Genomic DNA, 17,087 nt, shown 5'->3' on the forward strand with positions numbered 1-17,087 from the left:
AAGGAACAGTGATATAACAAGAAGAACTGAGCTTTCTTTGTGTAAGGTAACTACTTTTTAACATATAGATAAAAACCATATAACAAAACAATTAAAATACTTAGAAATAAACTAAAAGACCTAATAACAGTAGACTTGAACAAAAGGAAAGATATCTTATTCCTGAATCATATGCATGTATACACATGTACATAAATACCCATACAAATACAGACATATTTCTACTAACTGTCTATTGTTGGCTAGGAGGACTTAGAGTTAACTTGAAAGGACTTTCAACGGCCACATCTGGGCCAATTTAGGTAGCAAAAAAAAAAAAAAAAGACAAAAAGACAAAATTGCTGGATGCTGTAATCCCAGCTATTTAAATAGAAGGCTAAGATCTGAAGATCAAGGTTCAAAGTCAGTCAAGGCAGGAAAATTCTGAGATTCTTATCTTTATTAAGTAATTAATAAACTATTTAATAAAACAAATAATTCATTTAGCATTTAAGAATTTAATGTTAATAAAGTATTATATTAAAATATTTGTTGATATTAATAAAGTATTGACAGAGTATTAATATTAATAAAGTAATAATTAACTACCAAAAAGCCAGAAGTAGAGCTGTAACTCAAGTGGTACAGTGCTAGTCTAAAGCAAAAAAGCTCAGGGACAGCCTCTAGACCCTGAGTTCAAGCCCAGAACTAGCACCCAAAAAAAAAAAAAAAGCAAAACTATATTATTATAACTCATATGTTATATATTATACCTCATTCAGTAATAGATAAGTATAAAAAAGTTCTTCATTATGGCAGAATCTCAACTCATAAGTTAAAAATTTAGCTGCTGTAACTTCAACTGATTCAAACAAGATGTGTCAGTGAATACTAAAACTATTTGGCAAAAGTTTGGAGGAAAATAATACATATTAAGTGGGCAACAGTGTCTCAGGCCTATAATCTTATAAGGCTCAAACCTGGAGGATGGAGGTTCCAAGCCAGCCCAGGTATAAAAGTTCATCAAAATAACCAGCAAAAAGTCAGGCTGGACAGACAATACTTCAGTTGGTAGAGGGATAACCCTGAGCAAGCTAAGCAAGTTGCAAAATCCTCGAGTTCAAGCTTCAATACTGGCAAACAAACAAAAGAAGACAGGGGTTTTTAAAAATGTAGGAACTACCTCTCCACAGCCTTATTACAAGAGAAAAAATAGTAAACCTGCAGGAAGCATACACTTACTTATGTCATATTATCAATAAGGGGCCTCCCAACATGATACATTAAGAACAAACTATGATTGCTATGGCATTTCTACTTAAAAAATTAACGTTCTCATCTAATAATAATAAAATATTAGATAACCTCAAATAACTAGTCTATACTAACTACACAAAAATGTGAATGTTATAAATGATAATAACTGAAAAATTCTCCCAGTGTAGGGAACTACTGAAACATAACAATGAAAATACATAAAACAGTATTTTCTTTTGCTGTAAAGACCATTACTGGGACAACTAGAGAAACTTTAATAAGATCTGTATACTACATGATAGTATTGTATAGAAGCTGATTGATTTCATAACTCTTTTGTGTATGCAAATATTTCTTTCTGGAAATGGAAAGAGGAGGTTTAATACAGTGACTGTAAGACACTTGAAATGACAGTCTGATACCACAATAGAGTGAGTTGTAGCACTGGTTTGTTTTGTTTTGTTTGGGGAAGGGGGGATATTCAGTCATGACACAATGTAGGAAGGCTTTGGAGTAAGGCCAGCATGAGCCGCAAAGTGTGTGAGCCTCCTGTCTCCAACTGACCACCAAAAAGCTGGAAGTTGAATTGTGGCTCAACTGGTAAAGCACTAACCTTGAGCAAAAAAGGCTAAGGGACAACTTAGGGACAGTGAATGCAAGCACACGTAAGCACACACATCAAAGCAAAACCTCCTTAGAATATTTTAGGCATTCTAGAGCAGTAATCATCCGAGTGCTATTTCAAAGTAGTGTTCACTTCTTTATTTTTTAATATCACTCAACGGAAAGTTTAGCATAGTCCTTAGTACATGGGAATCTCTCAGTAAAATAAATGTTGCATAAGTGAGAGAAACAGAGAGAAAGTCTGCACAGCTTGTTATTACTCTCCATTACACAATACAAAAATATCTAATTTTCCACACATATTGTATAAGAAATGAGAAAAACAAGAACTGAACTTGGGTACTGCAGGTGTCTAGGGGTAAGAGGAAGAAGAAACAAAGGAAGGCAGCAAAGAAAGATTAAGCATTATGGAAGGGGTGATAGTGCTGCACGATGGAAGGCTATTTTCCACATTAACCATACTTAACTGTATCGAATACACAAATACCAGTCAGTACTTCTCTGATCTCTCACACCAGTGAAGCACAATGCAGGAAAATGTTATTTTTTTTAAAAAGAATAAATTAAAATTTTTTAACTTCCCTTTCATAGGATTTTTTAGTCTCACTTGGCAGTGTTTATAGAGAAATGTTAACCTTTGGTAAAGTCTATCGCTATAAAATATATAATTAGAAATCCTGGAATGTGGCTTAGAGCTTGCCTAGCATGCATGAAGTCCTGGGTTCGATGCCTCAGTACCACATAAACAGAAAAGGCCAGAAGTGGCATTATGGTTCAAGTGTTAGAGTGGTAGAGTGCTAGCCTTGAACAAAAGCAGCTCAGGGACAGTGCACAGGTCCTGAGTTCAAGCCTCAGGACTGGAAGGGAAGGGGGGGAAGGGAGAGGAGGAAAATCAAGTAGCTACAGTAATTAAGCTGAACAAAAATTAACACAACAGATGAAATGCTAAGCAAAATGAAGTAACTGAAACAAATCTTTTACATGCATCATGCATCAAAATAGCAAAAAAAAAAAAAAAAAAGAAAGAAAGAAAAAAGAAATACTCAAAGGTTTTTACCTTAAATCTCTTGTCCTGCAATACTTTCTTGATGGCAACCAGTTCTCCTGAATCACAGAGTTTGGCTTGATATACTACACCAAATGATCCATTTCCAATCACTTTAGTGTCTGTATAGCTGACTTCTTGTGGCCTGTCTGGACCCTGCCCAGGAGTTGCCACCACTGTGGTCACCTTGCTGCCATCCTTATCTCCTAAAGGGAAAAAAGAGATTTATTTAAAAAGATAAAGTAAGAATTGTGCAAAAGCATACTATAAAAACTGCCTAGGCATACAAAGTTATATTCTTACTACAAATCACTTTTAAATGCTCATTTAGCTCCTAATATAGAAATGTTTTAATTAAAAGCCATCTTTAACCACTATTCAGTTATTCTACAGATAGGTAGCATGGTTCGTTTATACAGGATATAAACAAAATATTATGTGATGGGAATAAAAACTTCTCATCAAGTAAATATACTGTCTTATATTAAAAGTAGTAGGAAAGCCAAGAGTGATGATAACTATCTGTAATCTCAGCATTTGGTAGGCAGAAGCATCCTAAATTTGAGAATAGTCTGGGCTATTACATAGCATGACCCTATCTCAATAAACAAGAATAGGGGCTAGAGGTGTGGCTCAGGTGGTTGAGCACCAGCCAATGAGTGAAAGCATCAAATAATGAGTCTCAGACTCAGAATAGATAATAGGAAGAATGTTAAATTTGCCTAAGATCATATAGCAAATAGTGGACCCACCATGATTTATATGTAATTATAAAGGACCTAGTTTTTGCTTTGAGGACTTTCACCTGAAAATAAAATATACAGCTGAAAAAAATCTAAATATGCTAATTCTACTCAGACAATTCTAAAGATTTCTAAATTTTGCTTCCCTGTACCTTATTTCCTTTAAAAAAAAAATAATAATAACACAATAAACCAGGCACGGGTGGCTCGCGCCTGTAATCCTAGCTACTCAGGAGGCTGAGATCTGAGGATCATGGTTCAAAACCAGCCTGGGCAAATAAGTCTGTGAGACTCCTATCTCCAATTAACCACCAGGAAACCGCAAGTAACACTGTGGGTACAGTGGTAGAGCACTCGCCTTGAACTGAAGAGTTCAGGGACAGTGCCAGGCCCAGAGTTCAAGCCACAACCAACAAAAAGGAGCAAAACAAAACAAAATAACAACATAATACCTTTTGGAAAACGGTTGTATGGGAGGAAGAATTTTAATTTGAGATTAATAAACGTAAAATCTAAAAGCAAAATCAAACCTGTTCTGAAGTTAACCCCATTCACAAGTAGTTGAACAGTCTAGTCCCTGCTCACCTGCAGCCCTCTCACCTCTGCTTTCCTTCATCTCTACTAACAAGCTCAGGGCTCCCCAATTCAAGCTCTAGAGCCACACGTTACTTAACATGTAGGCATAGTCAGTCCAAAAGCATCTTACTCTTTGAGTTCTTAACTTATTCTGAACTATCTAGCACCCGATTTTTAAAAGCTTTAAATTGTTCTTTTTATGGTTTTAGAATAAAAATAGGTTCTAGAGACTAGTATTATCTTAAAATGGTAAGTATGGCTCCTCTCGAAGAGGCCCTCTGGCCTCAAGTGGTAGAGCAGTTGTCTTGGGCTGAAGGGCTGAGGGACAGCGCCCAGGCCCAGAGTTCAAGCCCTATGACCAACCAACCAACAAACAAAAAGTTTACTTTATGAAAGATACAAAAGCATTAAGTAAGCACAATAAATGGTATATACACATAACTAAATGATTTGATTTACAAATCATCTTGTGGCTGCATATCTTTTAACATGTATATCTTTAGTTCTGAGGTAAAATACCCAATCAGGTATAATTTAATTGGCACAAGCAACAAATCAGCACAATATCATTTGTGGAAAGACAACTCAAATCTTGTGGACATAATAATATTTATATAAAACATTATATATGCTTTGAATGCATTCAGATCCTAGCAAAAGTCAACTTAAGTGCTCAAAATTTTCAAATGTTCCCTCTGAGTCTCAACTCTAGATAAAATAAATCTTAGATACATTTGCTAAAAGGCCAATTTAATCTCAGTTCTATGTCCCATCCCTCCAAAACCGTTAATCTTAACATAAATGCTACCATAAGTTATTTTCTCTTATTTGAAGATTAACCCTTTCTTTTCCAGCATTTCTGCATTCCTGAAGAAAGATTCAGTCTTCTGAACTTAAACTCTAAACAAAGAGAAATAACAAGTTGAGATCCAGAAAGATTAAATCCAAATTCTTACAATCCAATTGTTCCAGAGGATAAAAAGCAGAAACTTCAAATTTTAAAACAATCTTTTTCCTAGGTCATCTAAATTAAAATCATCAAAGAAAGATGTCAAAAACTTAGAATAATTCCACTCAACAAGTTGCTCAAAGTCTAACAGGCCTAACTCGTAAACAAAGCATCATTATTTTAATTAATGTTGAAGTTCATAGACTTTAAAGAATGGTTGCAGTACTCCACAATTTTTATTAAAAATGAAAACTACCCCACAGTTCAATGACGATATGTCTTTCTACTGTGTGGTATTATTTCAATAAAGAACACATGAGGCACTGTTTTCTATTTGCTCTAGTAAGATAAGTTAAGCTATAGAAGCAATTGTGATGACTTCTCCCACTTGCCTCCTCAGATTAAACTTCTAAAAATGTCTTTAAATTTCAGAGGTTTGAAAAAGAGTATAAAATATACCTGTCACAAACTCTGGCTAGCATTTCTTTATTGTAACTACTAAGTCTGGGAATATGTATCCCAGAATCATGATTTCAAATGGGAAAGAGCACAAATGAAATAATCCTGCAGAAATATTAAACAGGAAGGCTATATCTATGCTACCATTGAAAGAGATTCTTGCAGCCTCTTAACCTCAAAGGAAGATTTGATGTAGATAAAGACCAATTCTTCACCCATCAAGAGAAATGTACTTAGTATGATAGTAGGAATTAACATTTTTATACTAGAGAAACTGCAGAAAACTCTTATAGGCTCCTGTCTCCAGTATTATCAAATATCTGACTGGATGTACTAAGAACAATGGAGCTCTCACAGACTTCAAGCATTCTGGAATTTTTATTCAGAAAATATCAAGCTCTTTCAGACTGTTATACCAAAGATCTGAAATAACAGAACCAAAAAAAACTACAGGGTAATACCAAGGATGACTTGGCATGAACATTACTAGCACTGGCAGTCAGCCACTAGTGTGCCAAGGGAAAGAATGCGACTGCTTCACAGTGAAATGTCATTGCTTATAAGGAACTTTCTGATTCATTGCCTTTATCTACTTCAATACCTACAATTTAGGCAAGGATATATCCTTCTGTCTACTATGAACATGAAACAAAATGATAAAGATGGGAACTTTAGCACAATCTTTACATGTCTGGCACTGCCTCTGCTTTAAATTACAACCTTTTAAATGATATAAAACTAACTTTATGTCCTTTTTGCTATTGCCCCTCCCAAAGGAGATATTTCTGATAATATAATATAAAAAGATCATCTCCAAAACAACCAGAAATAAATGAACAATTTTCTATGCTTTTTAGCTTAAACTACTTTTTCCAATGATACTTAGGCAACTTTAAGTTTTGAAATTTACATCCTCAAAAAGTCCTTAAAAAATAAAAATTTAAGCTAGGCATGGTGGTTCATACCTGTATCCTAGCTACTCAGAAGGCTGAGATCTGAGGCTTATGGTTCAAAGCCAGCCCAGGCAAGAAAGTATGTGAGACTCTCATCTCCAATTAACCACCAAAAAAGATGAAGTGGAGCTGTGACTCAAGTGGTAGAGGGCCAAAAGTGCACACGTGCGCATGCACACACACACACGTGTGCGTGCATGCACACACAACACACACAGCTGGGCGTGATGCTGCATACCTAAAATCCTAGCTACTCTGAAGGTGGAGATAAGAGGTTGCTGGTATGAAACCATTCAACCAAAATCAAGAGACGTTATCTGTAAAACGAACTAAATGCAGTAAGTCTGCACTCATGGTTCAAGTGGTAGAGCAAGTACCCAGCAAGGGAAAAGAACAATATACTATTTAATTCTTATGACAATCTTATGACACACAGAACAATCATTTAATAAATGGGAGAACATAAGGTATTTTAAAACATTTGCTAATTTACCCAAAGTAACCCTTTCACTAAGCACACCCTACAGAATTCAGACCTGGGCACTCATCCTAACACTTGTACCCTACAACACTACTTTGCCTAAGGACCATGCCAGAGATAACACAAAATTCAATTCCTAAAATTAACTTTCCATATTCAACAAAATTGAACATTCTCAACTATTTTATAAAAGATTATGGTATATACCTACTGGCTATTCTGTACTTTTGAAATATCCCTACTTCTTTTCAACTAACTCTGACTCAGTTTGTATGTAAATGTAAGGCATTTAATTAAAAATACTGTGCACATAGTGTTTCTATAGCTGTAAGAGTTACTTAAACACAACAACAACAACTATTAGGTCTCACTGTGAATAAAACGAGTATCTTCACCCTTGAGCAAGGCCACATTCAATCACAGGGATGTCTACAGTCAGACTCAATCCCAACTGCTGAGACACCTGAACCATAGCCAGCTCTCCCGCAACGCAACAGCTGCCCAGCAAGTCACTGCCACCTGAACCATGCCCCATCTCTTCCGCCTGTCACTCCTGAGGAAACTGTCTGGAAACCAGGCTCCGTTTTCGCGTTCTCCCGAGTAATGAACGCGATACGCTGTGAACAACTTCAAAACAAACCCAAACCCCGAGGCGCCCGAACTCCAACCAACGCGGTTTACAGAATTCACTACAAAATGCGATAAAAACTGCCTTCACTTAAGTTCTCTTTCTCCCGCATCCGGCGAGCCAGCTGGATGCCTTTGGGCATGGTGGCGACTTGGTGTGGATGGCCAGAGATTGGTATCCTCACACAAGCCCCCCAGGTTCGCGGACTCCTCCAGAGGCGCCCCAACGGCTGCGCGGCTCCGAAACCTCAACTCGGCTTTGAAACCCGGGGCGATCTCTCACCAACCTCGGAAAAGGCGGCTTCCGGATGAGAAGCTTGGTCCATTTCCATAACGACGAAGGGCTTAAACCGCCACCACGCCGGGTCTGTGCCCCGCCCGGGTCGGTGCCTAGCCGGCCGGCGGCGGCAAGGCTTTCCCGGCAGCTGTGGCGGCCAGCTGTTCGCGGGGGGCGCTTTCCTACCACGGGGCTCAGGGGCAGGCGGCTTGGTTCGGGCCATTTTCGCCGGCCCAAGGCCTAAGTCTTGCACTGGTTCTCCGGGCGCAGCGCGGCTGCCAACAGAGCCGGCCTCAGTCGACGCCCCTCCGACCAACGCCCAAACGGCACCCATTACTCCTATTTTTTTTTTAATCTTCTGTTGGGACTGAATTTTACTTTAAGCCACACAAGAAATCAGAAAGTCAGAATGAACCATGTTAATTTTCAACAGCCTACACATACATCGTATTTTACTTTAAAACCATCATCTGGAATCGAATACACTTTCTTTTCGTCCAGCGTCTATCAAGTGGAATGAAATTAAAGCACATCTGAAATGAATAAGTATTTCACTTGCTCTAAGCTCGCTCTCTTGAAATAATTTCAAGGTGCGCTTTAGAAACAGGCCTATGTTCTATGAAAATCCCGCAACGTGTGCATCAAGTACTGTCTTGGGCCGGGCGCCGGTGGCTCACGCCTGTCATCCTAGCTACTCAGGAGGCTGAAATCTGGGGAGCACGGTTCAAAGCCAGCCCGGGCAGGAAAGTCTGTGACACTCTTATCTCTAATTAACCACCAGAAAACTGGAAGTGGCGCTATGGCTCAAAGTGGTAGAGCGCTAGCCTTGAGCTGAAGAGATGAGGGACAGCGCCCAGGCCCAGAGTGCAAGCCCCACGGCCCAGAGTTCAAGCCCCACGACTGGAAAAAGAAAAGGAAAAAAAAAGAATTCTGTCTTTTGGAAATATGCCAATCTTTAAGCAATCTGGCTTGATTTATGAATTGTCAAATTCAGAGGAAAGAGATGATAGATAATATATTCAAATTGGGATTTTTTTTTTCTTAAAAGGTTGGTTCTCCAGTTATCAAAGAAATAGTATACTATACCTGGAGGAAATGATTAATTGTTGAGTTTTAAAAAAAAAAAAAGTAACTCAGATTTAAGAAGACATAATTAACTTTATGAAATGCAATGAGTCACTGATCCAGTAAGTAGTCACTCTGACAAAACCAATCTTGAGCAGCCTTATTTATTTATTTTGTATGTTTGGGGTTTTTTGCGAGTCCTGGGGCTATAACTCAAGGCCTGGGCACTTCCCTTGAACTTCTTTTGCTCAAGCCTAGCACTCTACCACTTGAGCCACAGTGCCACTTCTTGCTTTTTCTTCTTCTTCTTTTTTTTTTTTTGGTCTGGTTGTGGGGCCTGGGCACTGTCCCTCAGCTCTTCAGCTCAAGAGTAGTGCTCTACCACTTGAGCCACAGCGCCACTTCTGGCTTTTTTTTCTGCTTATGTGGTGCTAAGGAATCAAACCCATAGCCTCATGCATGCAAGGCAAGTGCTCTACCACTGAGCCAATTTCCCAGCCCTGCTTTTTCTGTTTATATGGTACTGGGGAATCAGACCCAGAGCTTCATGCATGCTAGGCAAGCACTCTACCACTAAGCCACATTCCCAGCCCCTTCATGTATATTAAGTATATTAAATTAATAAGCTAAAAACTGTCATTTAGTACCATGTAGTGACAAAATAAAGAGGGAGAACAAGGTTTTACTTTCTTGCAGAGGAGTACTGCTTATAGGTTGGTTTATGTGTTTATCAAATGGCAGCTTAACCATATATCCATCTCATGAAGACAGCAACTATATTCCTCACACATTTACAGGAGTTACTCCATTTTATGCCTACGCACATAGCGGGCCATAAAATAATTACATTTCTAAGTAAAATTTTCACAGATTTCTACTATACCCTAGAAACTACAAAGATCTGAAAGTTAATGAAATAAGAACATCTAAAATGACATAGGACCTCATAATCATCATCTCAGAAAGATTAAGTCCCTCTATAAACTTAAGAATGTAATACAAAGACAAAACTTACCTGTTTGACAATCTTTCCTAAATAAAACCAATCTTGATCACCACATCCTATTACTCAAATAATACATCAGTGTAGTAGTTTATAATATACAAATTACATAATTTACACAAATTAAGGCTGGGAATATGGCTCAGTCGTAGAGTACTTGCCTAGCATGCATGAAGCCTGAGTTTGATTCCTCAGTATCACATAAGCAGAAAAAAGCCTGAAGTAGCGCTGTGGCTCAAGTGTTAAGAGCACTAGCCTTGAGCCAAAGAAGCTCAGAGACAGTGCCCAGGCCCTGAGTTCAAGCCCCATGAAAGGCAATTAAAAACAAAAACCAAATTTATACAAATTACCTTATTTTATTCAAGTAATAATCCTATGAGGAAGTGAAAACCAATATGAAATCGGAGAGGAGAGTGTTGAAGCTCAAGCAGTTTAAGATTGTCTAGTAAAAACTAAATCCAGAGGGGGGAGGGGAAGTGGCTCACACCTGTAATCCTAGCTACTCAGGAGGCTGAGATCTGAGGATTGCAGTTCAAAGCCAGCCCAGGCAGGAAAGTCTCAGAAACTCTTATCTCCAATAAATCACCAGAAAACCGGAAGTGGCGCTGTAGCTCAAGTGGTAGAGCGCTAGCCTTGAGCTGAAGAGCTGAGGGACAGCGCCCAGGCCCAGAGTTTAAGGCCCAGCATTTAAGCCCGGAGACCAAGGAGAAAAAAGAACAAAAACTGAGATCTGAGAATTACACTTCATTCACAACCAGGGCAGATGTTAATCCTTGAGGTTTTCAAGGATTAATAATTAACCAGCAAAAAGCCAGAACTACAGGTATGGTTCAAGTGGTATATTGCCAGCTATGAGAGAAAAACGCAAGAGAAATATGAGACCTTGAGTTCAATCTCAGCACACACACGAAAAAAGGAAATGAATTTTATTTTTTAAAGACACCCGAAATATAAAGCTATTCTAGTATTTTTGGTGGATGCTGTCCAAAACCATAAAAGAAACCAACTCTGAAATCATTTATATAAAAATAGCAAACTAGCACACTGCTCCAGTCCTCATTCTAAACAGCTTCTACTAAAGATACTGTGTAGCAGTGACTGGCCAGTAAAATGATAGGGATTGCTGATCCCACTTTTGCTTAACAAATATCTCTTACATCAGCCATCATTCACAGGTATACTTCTTTGCATTTTCTTCAATTTGTATTATTTCTATGTCACTTATATCTACTTCAAGCAACCTCTTTTACAAACATGCATGCTATATTACTTTAACTTTCACTGTGATTTCAAACCTTACTTTATGAAGCTTTCTTCTCTCTACTGATTTTATTCCATTTCAAGAGCTACAACATAACCTCAACCATAGCTGGTAAGAAAACAAATAGGACTCCTGGTCTGCACTCACGTCAAGCTAAAATCATGCCATCACAAGTTGATGAATGGCTCAAGCAGTAAAGTGGCTGCCTAGCGAGCACAAGGCCCCAAGTTCAAACCATAATACTGTCAAGAAAAAAAAAGATAAAATATTACCATCAACCTATAAAACTCCTGAAAGAACACAGAAAATCCTATGATTCTCCCATAAGTCTCTACTTTCTTTGGATTAAAACCCTTTATCAATTAGGTACCAGGAAAACATTTCAGGTATTCAGGAAGGTTTTTTTCAAAACCAATTCTTCTGGTTTTTAAATTTTTAAACTACTATTTCTGTAAAAACATTACTATTCATTATTTGGCATTACAACTATGTAAATATTTGCAATAACTGTGGCTCAATTATTAAGCTTTTATAGGATAGCTTAGGAACCTAGTCACTTTTACTTTATGTTTTTTTGTGGGATGGTGGAGGAAAGAAAGCTCCTATGCTTGGGATTTTGCTTTATTTTTTGCAATAGGGCTATTTTCTAATATAAGTTAGTTTAACAAACTTTATAATGTTCTCGGCGGTTCTTTATATTTAAAGGTATGTTATTATGCATTCTGTTTGGGGTTATTTTTTAATTGATTAATGCTTCCACTAATTATGATATGTCTTTTAATATATTACTTATATGTCACATTGATAATATTAATCTCTGATCTTAAAGAATTCAGACACAGACATTAGCATAAAATAACATATTTAAATATTTTATGTATTTATAAAACTTACTATAGAAATATTTTCCAAAATGGATAAACTTTTTAGAACATAATCTGTTTATCAGTTAAATTGTTTCAGAATAATGAGGGCTAGAGACAGAGAAACACTTTTCAAGTATCACAATTACATCTGTTAAGACCATTACAATGGGTACAGAATATCTCCTAATGGCTTTACAACTTTCAACTAACCATGAAAAATAAACTAGTTACCAATTAAGAGTTATGACATTAACTCTAATTTCTATTTAAAAATCCATTCATTTTCATAGTGATTAATTTTAAATTTACAATTATTAGTAATGATGCTATGTTTGTAGTTAATATAATAATGAACATGCCTAGGATAAAAACAAATTAACATCCCAAATGATTCTAACTATTTGGGATCAAATCCATACTGGGATCAAATCAATGTTAGTTTTTATATTTGACTCATTTTCCTTTCTTTAAAAAATGGCTTCAGGGGCTGGGAAGGTAGCGGCTCAGTGGTAGAGCGCTTGCCTTGCATGCATGAGGCCCTGGGTTCGATTCCTCAGCACCATATAAGCAAAAAGAAAAAAAGCCGGAAGTGGCGCTGTGGCTCAAGTGGTAGAGCTCTAGCCTTGAGCTGAAGAGCTGAGGGACAGCGCCCAGGCCCAGAGATCAGGCCCCACAACTGGACCCCGCCCCCCCCCAAAAAAAATTGGCTTCAGCCAGGTGCCAGTGGCTCATACCTATCATCCTAAATACTCAGGAGGCTGAGATTTCAGGATTATGGTTTGAAGCCAGACTGGGCAGGAAAGTCCACAAGATTCTTAACTCCAATTAACCACCAAAAAACTAGAAATGGAGCCGTGGCTGAAGTGGTAGTGCATGAACCTTGGGTAAAAGAGCTCAGAGAGAGAAGCGTAGGCCCTAAGTTCAAGCCCCAGGACTAGCATTTAAAAAAACAAAAAAAGGCTTTATTCATATCTTCTAACCATTTTTCCCTTTCTCCATAAGAAACAGACTTTCAGGGAGCCTAGCAATCTCAGTCAAATAAGGCATGTCCAAGTCTACCTCTCCATGAAGAAGAGTACTGTTAACTGGGTCAATTCACAAAACAAATCCACTTAGCATTTCACTCCACAAAGCTCTGCTTGAAAAGAAGTTAACTGGGTCCTATTAAAATAAAGGCCACTAGAATGACACATTCCTATGTTCACAGTGGTCTGTAATAAGATTTGTCTCCAATGTTACTATCAAAGACTTGGCTGATCTGTTGTTAGTGGGTCAAAGGACACCCCTTAACAAAGTAGCTCTCATCACACTGCTTACCCACTACTTGTCAGAAGCCAAGCAGAGCATAAAGACAGGAAACAACTTTCAACCTTGGAAAAGGTCTACACTGCTAACTTTGCCCTTTTCAGATGATTTTTGACATGGCCAGACAGATATTTCCACTGAAAGCAAAGAGCTTCTGGACTAAGCAGATTATTTATAAAATTAAGATGTTATATGAAAATAATGATCAATGAGTAAAAACAAAACAAAACAAAAACACATAGGCTGTTTCCATCTTTAAAACTCATCTAGGCTGAGAAACTAAAATCAAATACTAATCTTTTTCTCCTAATAACAAAAAATATCTTTTTTAAACAGAGAATGACTATGTATACTTTCTAACAAGGGAAAAAGTAGGTCATGAAAATGCCATAGTCAGGTAAAAAGGGAAAATTCAGAAAATATCTACTAAATATAGGTTGTATACCAAAAAAGTCTCCTATTCATGTATTTCCATTTTCCAATTTAGTATATTAGTCAGTGAAAAAACAAAATTCCACTAAATTGGAATGTACCTCCATTTTGGTAATGAAACAGATGTGAAATAGAACTTTAGAAAAACACTATACTTGACAAGGGAACCTCTCTTTACTTCAGTCTCTCACCCCTAGGCTATAAAAGAATAGTTTAAAAACAACAATCACATTCCTAGATGAAAAGAGATCCAGAACAAGGAGAAATATTCAGGGAGAATTCACTACTTTATTTTTTTTAATGTGAGAAAAGCTGTTAAACTATACAGTGACAAAGATGAGAAAAACGGATACAAACAGAAAAAAAAATCAAGTGAAAGCTAAACCAAGAACTGTAACTGGACACCAGGCATGGTAAACTTTGTCACCAGAAAAAACAAAGAAAAGAAAAGAGGGGAAAATGAAACAAAGCAAACAAACAAACAAAAAACCCTCTAGGATTGGAAGAAAATCTGAAGAGTAGAAAACAATTCCATGCCAGGCACCAGTGGCTCATGCCTATAATCCTAGTTACTCAGGAGGCTGAGATCTGAGGATTGTGGGCAGGAAAGGCCATGAAACTCTTTTCTCTAATAAATAACCAGAAAACCAGAAGTGGTACCATGGCTCAAATGGTAGAGTGCTAGCCTTGAGCTGAAGAGCTGAGGGACAGCACTCAGACCCAGAGTTCAAGCCCCATGACTGACCAAAAAAAAAAAAAAAAAAAAAGACTAGAGGCATAACTCAAGAGCTCAAGTGGTAGACAGCCAGTGCAACCAGCAAGCCAAGCAAGCACAGGCCCATGAGTTCAAACCCAGTACTGAAAAAAAAAAAAAAAATCCCCAGGAGACTAGAAGTCCAAAATATAGACAGCAGGGCTCTACTCCTCAGAGAGTTTTAGGAGAGAATCCATTCTTGCTACTGGTGGTAGCTGAGAACATTATGTGTACTTTTGGCTTTATCATTTCATTCTATCCTCCATAGGTAAATCTCTCCCCTTTTTGTCTATTCTCTTTTGTATTATAGGTCCCAATGGGCCAATCTAGGATTATTTCAAGATTCGTAATTATAATTTGTAAAATCTCATTTTACAAATAAACAAATAATATTCATAAGTTTCAGGAATTGGGCATGAATAGTGTGACTGGCTGAATGTTGGAATTCCCAGTAAAATCACAGGCTAAAGCCTCATACCCAGTAAGATAGTATTAAGACATTGGATGAGGTCATAGTGATAAGTACCTCTATGATAGGTTTAGTTAACAGGAGAAAACCAGTGCTTCCTCTGTCCATCATAAGATGACAAAGTAAGAAAGTGGTAGTCCTAAAGCCAAGAAGAGGGCCTCCAACAAAAACTGAATCTGCTGGAATTTCCAGCCACCAGAATGGAGAAAATCATGTCTTTTTTAAAGCCAACTACTGTATTTTACTATAACAAGCAGAGCTTACTGAGACAGATCTTTTGAAATACATCTTTTGAATCTACCATAATTCTCAATTTGTCAGCTCAACAAAGCAATCACAATCTAACCTAATAAATAAATAAATAATCTGAACCTAATAAATGAACTAAAAACAGCAAAGAACAGAAGAAACACTAAAAACTGAATAGCACAAATTGAACTATGGCTCAATGGTAGAGCATAAGCCTTGAGAAAAAAGCTAAAGGACAGTTCCTAAGTCCGGAGCTTAAACCCCAATACCAACACATACACACACACTCTCTCTCTCTCTCCCTGTCTCTTTCTCCCTCTCTCTCTTTCTCTCTCTCTCTCTCTCTCTCTATTTTTTAAAAAAGAAAAATGAACAGCCAGGGGGGGAAAAATCACAGTGAATTCAGAGGGAATTAATTATGAGGATACTAAAGCAATTCTGGAGAACATGATAAACGTAAAGCACAAAGATAAATCAATATAAAAATAATCACTGTTCACAAATAAAATTAAATTAAATTAAAAAAAAATAATCACTGTTCCAAAAGCAAATTCCACAAATCAACAGAAAAAGTATTTGAAGATACAACTTTCCTTTAAATCAGAAAACTATAGCTACAAGACAAAAATGTTCAAGGTACACAAAAAAGAACCAACTCAGAAAGAACAAGTAGTCAGGAGGCAGAGGCAAAGGGATCAAGTGTTTGAAGTCAACTTCACCTACAGAAAAAGAGGTGATCTAAATACTGAAATGGGAGTGGGGGATGTTTTGGGGGCAAGGTGCAGGACTGTGGAAAATTCAACATGCTGACCAAAAGAACAAACACAACAACAACAAATCCATAAACTTTGCCAATATTCCAGGCTCTATTTTCCCATCTACAAAGTGAAAGGGCTGAGTAAATGTAAACTCTAAGTACCGTCCAGCTTTGGAAAATATATGATTCTAGGGCGCAAAATGAAGAAGATAATTTCAAGCTTTATAGTCTAGTGTTCACATTCTAACTTTAAATTACAGGTTGGGAGATAAGAGCTTATTATGATTATTATTATGATGATTCCTACCAGCCCCCAAAGCATCTACCATATTTCACTTGGTAAATTAGCAAAGACAGATCATTCTCAACAGCAGTTTGACTTTCATTTTTTTCAGTTTTACTATGCTGAGAAAGTGGTGTACATTCAGTAAGTAGAAATCATGTGTGGTACCATACTTTTCTGTGATGCTGGCCAGTAGCAGTGAACCACAGCTACATGTGAGACTCAGAATCACAGGGGTAAACAACCAATACACTACAGTATTCTGTGTTTGCCAAATAGAATGAATTTTCAACTTACTATATTTTATTTTTTTTGGGGGGGGGGGGTCCGGTCGTGGGGCCTGAACTCTGGGCCTGGGCACTGTCCCTCAGTTCTTCAGCTCAAGGCTAGCGTTCTACCACTTGAGCCACAGCGCCACTTCCGGCTTTTTTCTTATGTGGTGCTGAGGAATCGAACCCAGGGCCTTGAGCATGCAAGGCGAGCGCTCTACCACTGAGCCACCTTCCCAGCCCTTACTATATTTTAAACAATGGATTTATCAGCAAATTAATTCCACTATAAATCAAATATCTAAAAAATAAAACATAAATATTTAGGAACAACAAAGTGTACACTAAAAGTAGGCTTCTTATTTTGGAGTGAGATGGGGCAGTACTGAGGATCAAACCCAGGG

The 17,087-nt window shown here is 37.5% G+C and overlaps 1 protein-coding gene across 1 annotated transcript in view; it reads right to left on the reverse strand.

Moving 5' to 3' along the window:
• Gsk3b (glycogen synthase kinase 3 beta) overlaps nt 1-17,087 on the reverse strand; it is a 142,246-nt gene that overhangs the window by 85,702 nt on the left and 39,457 nt on the right. Inside the window, exon 2 of the mRNA XM_042667341.1 lies at nt 2,918-3,111. Within this exon, the coding sequence (XP_042523275.1) occupies nt 2,918-3,111 (194 nt within the window). The remainder of the gene's footprint in view (nt 1-2,917; nt 3,112-17,087) is intronic.

This window comes from Dipodomys spectabilis, unplaced genomic scaffold, assembly GCF_019054845.1.
Source record: "Dipodomys spectabilis isolate Male_0828 unplaced genomic scaffold, ASM1905484v1 ptg000017l, whole genome shotgun sequence".
In the NCBI taxonomy this organism is placed as follows: domain Eukaryota; kingdom Metazoa; phylum Chordata; class Mammalia; order Rodentia; family Heteromyidae; genus Dipodomys; species Dipodomys spectabilis.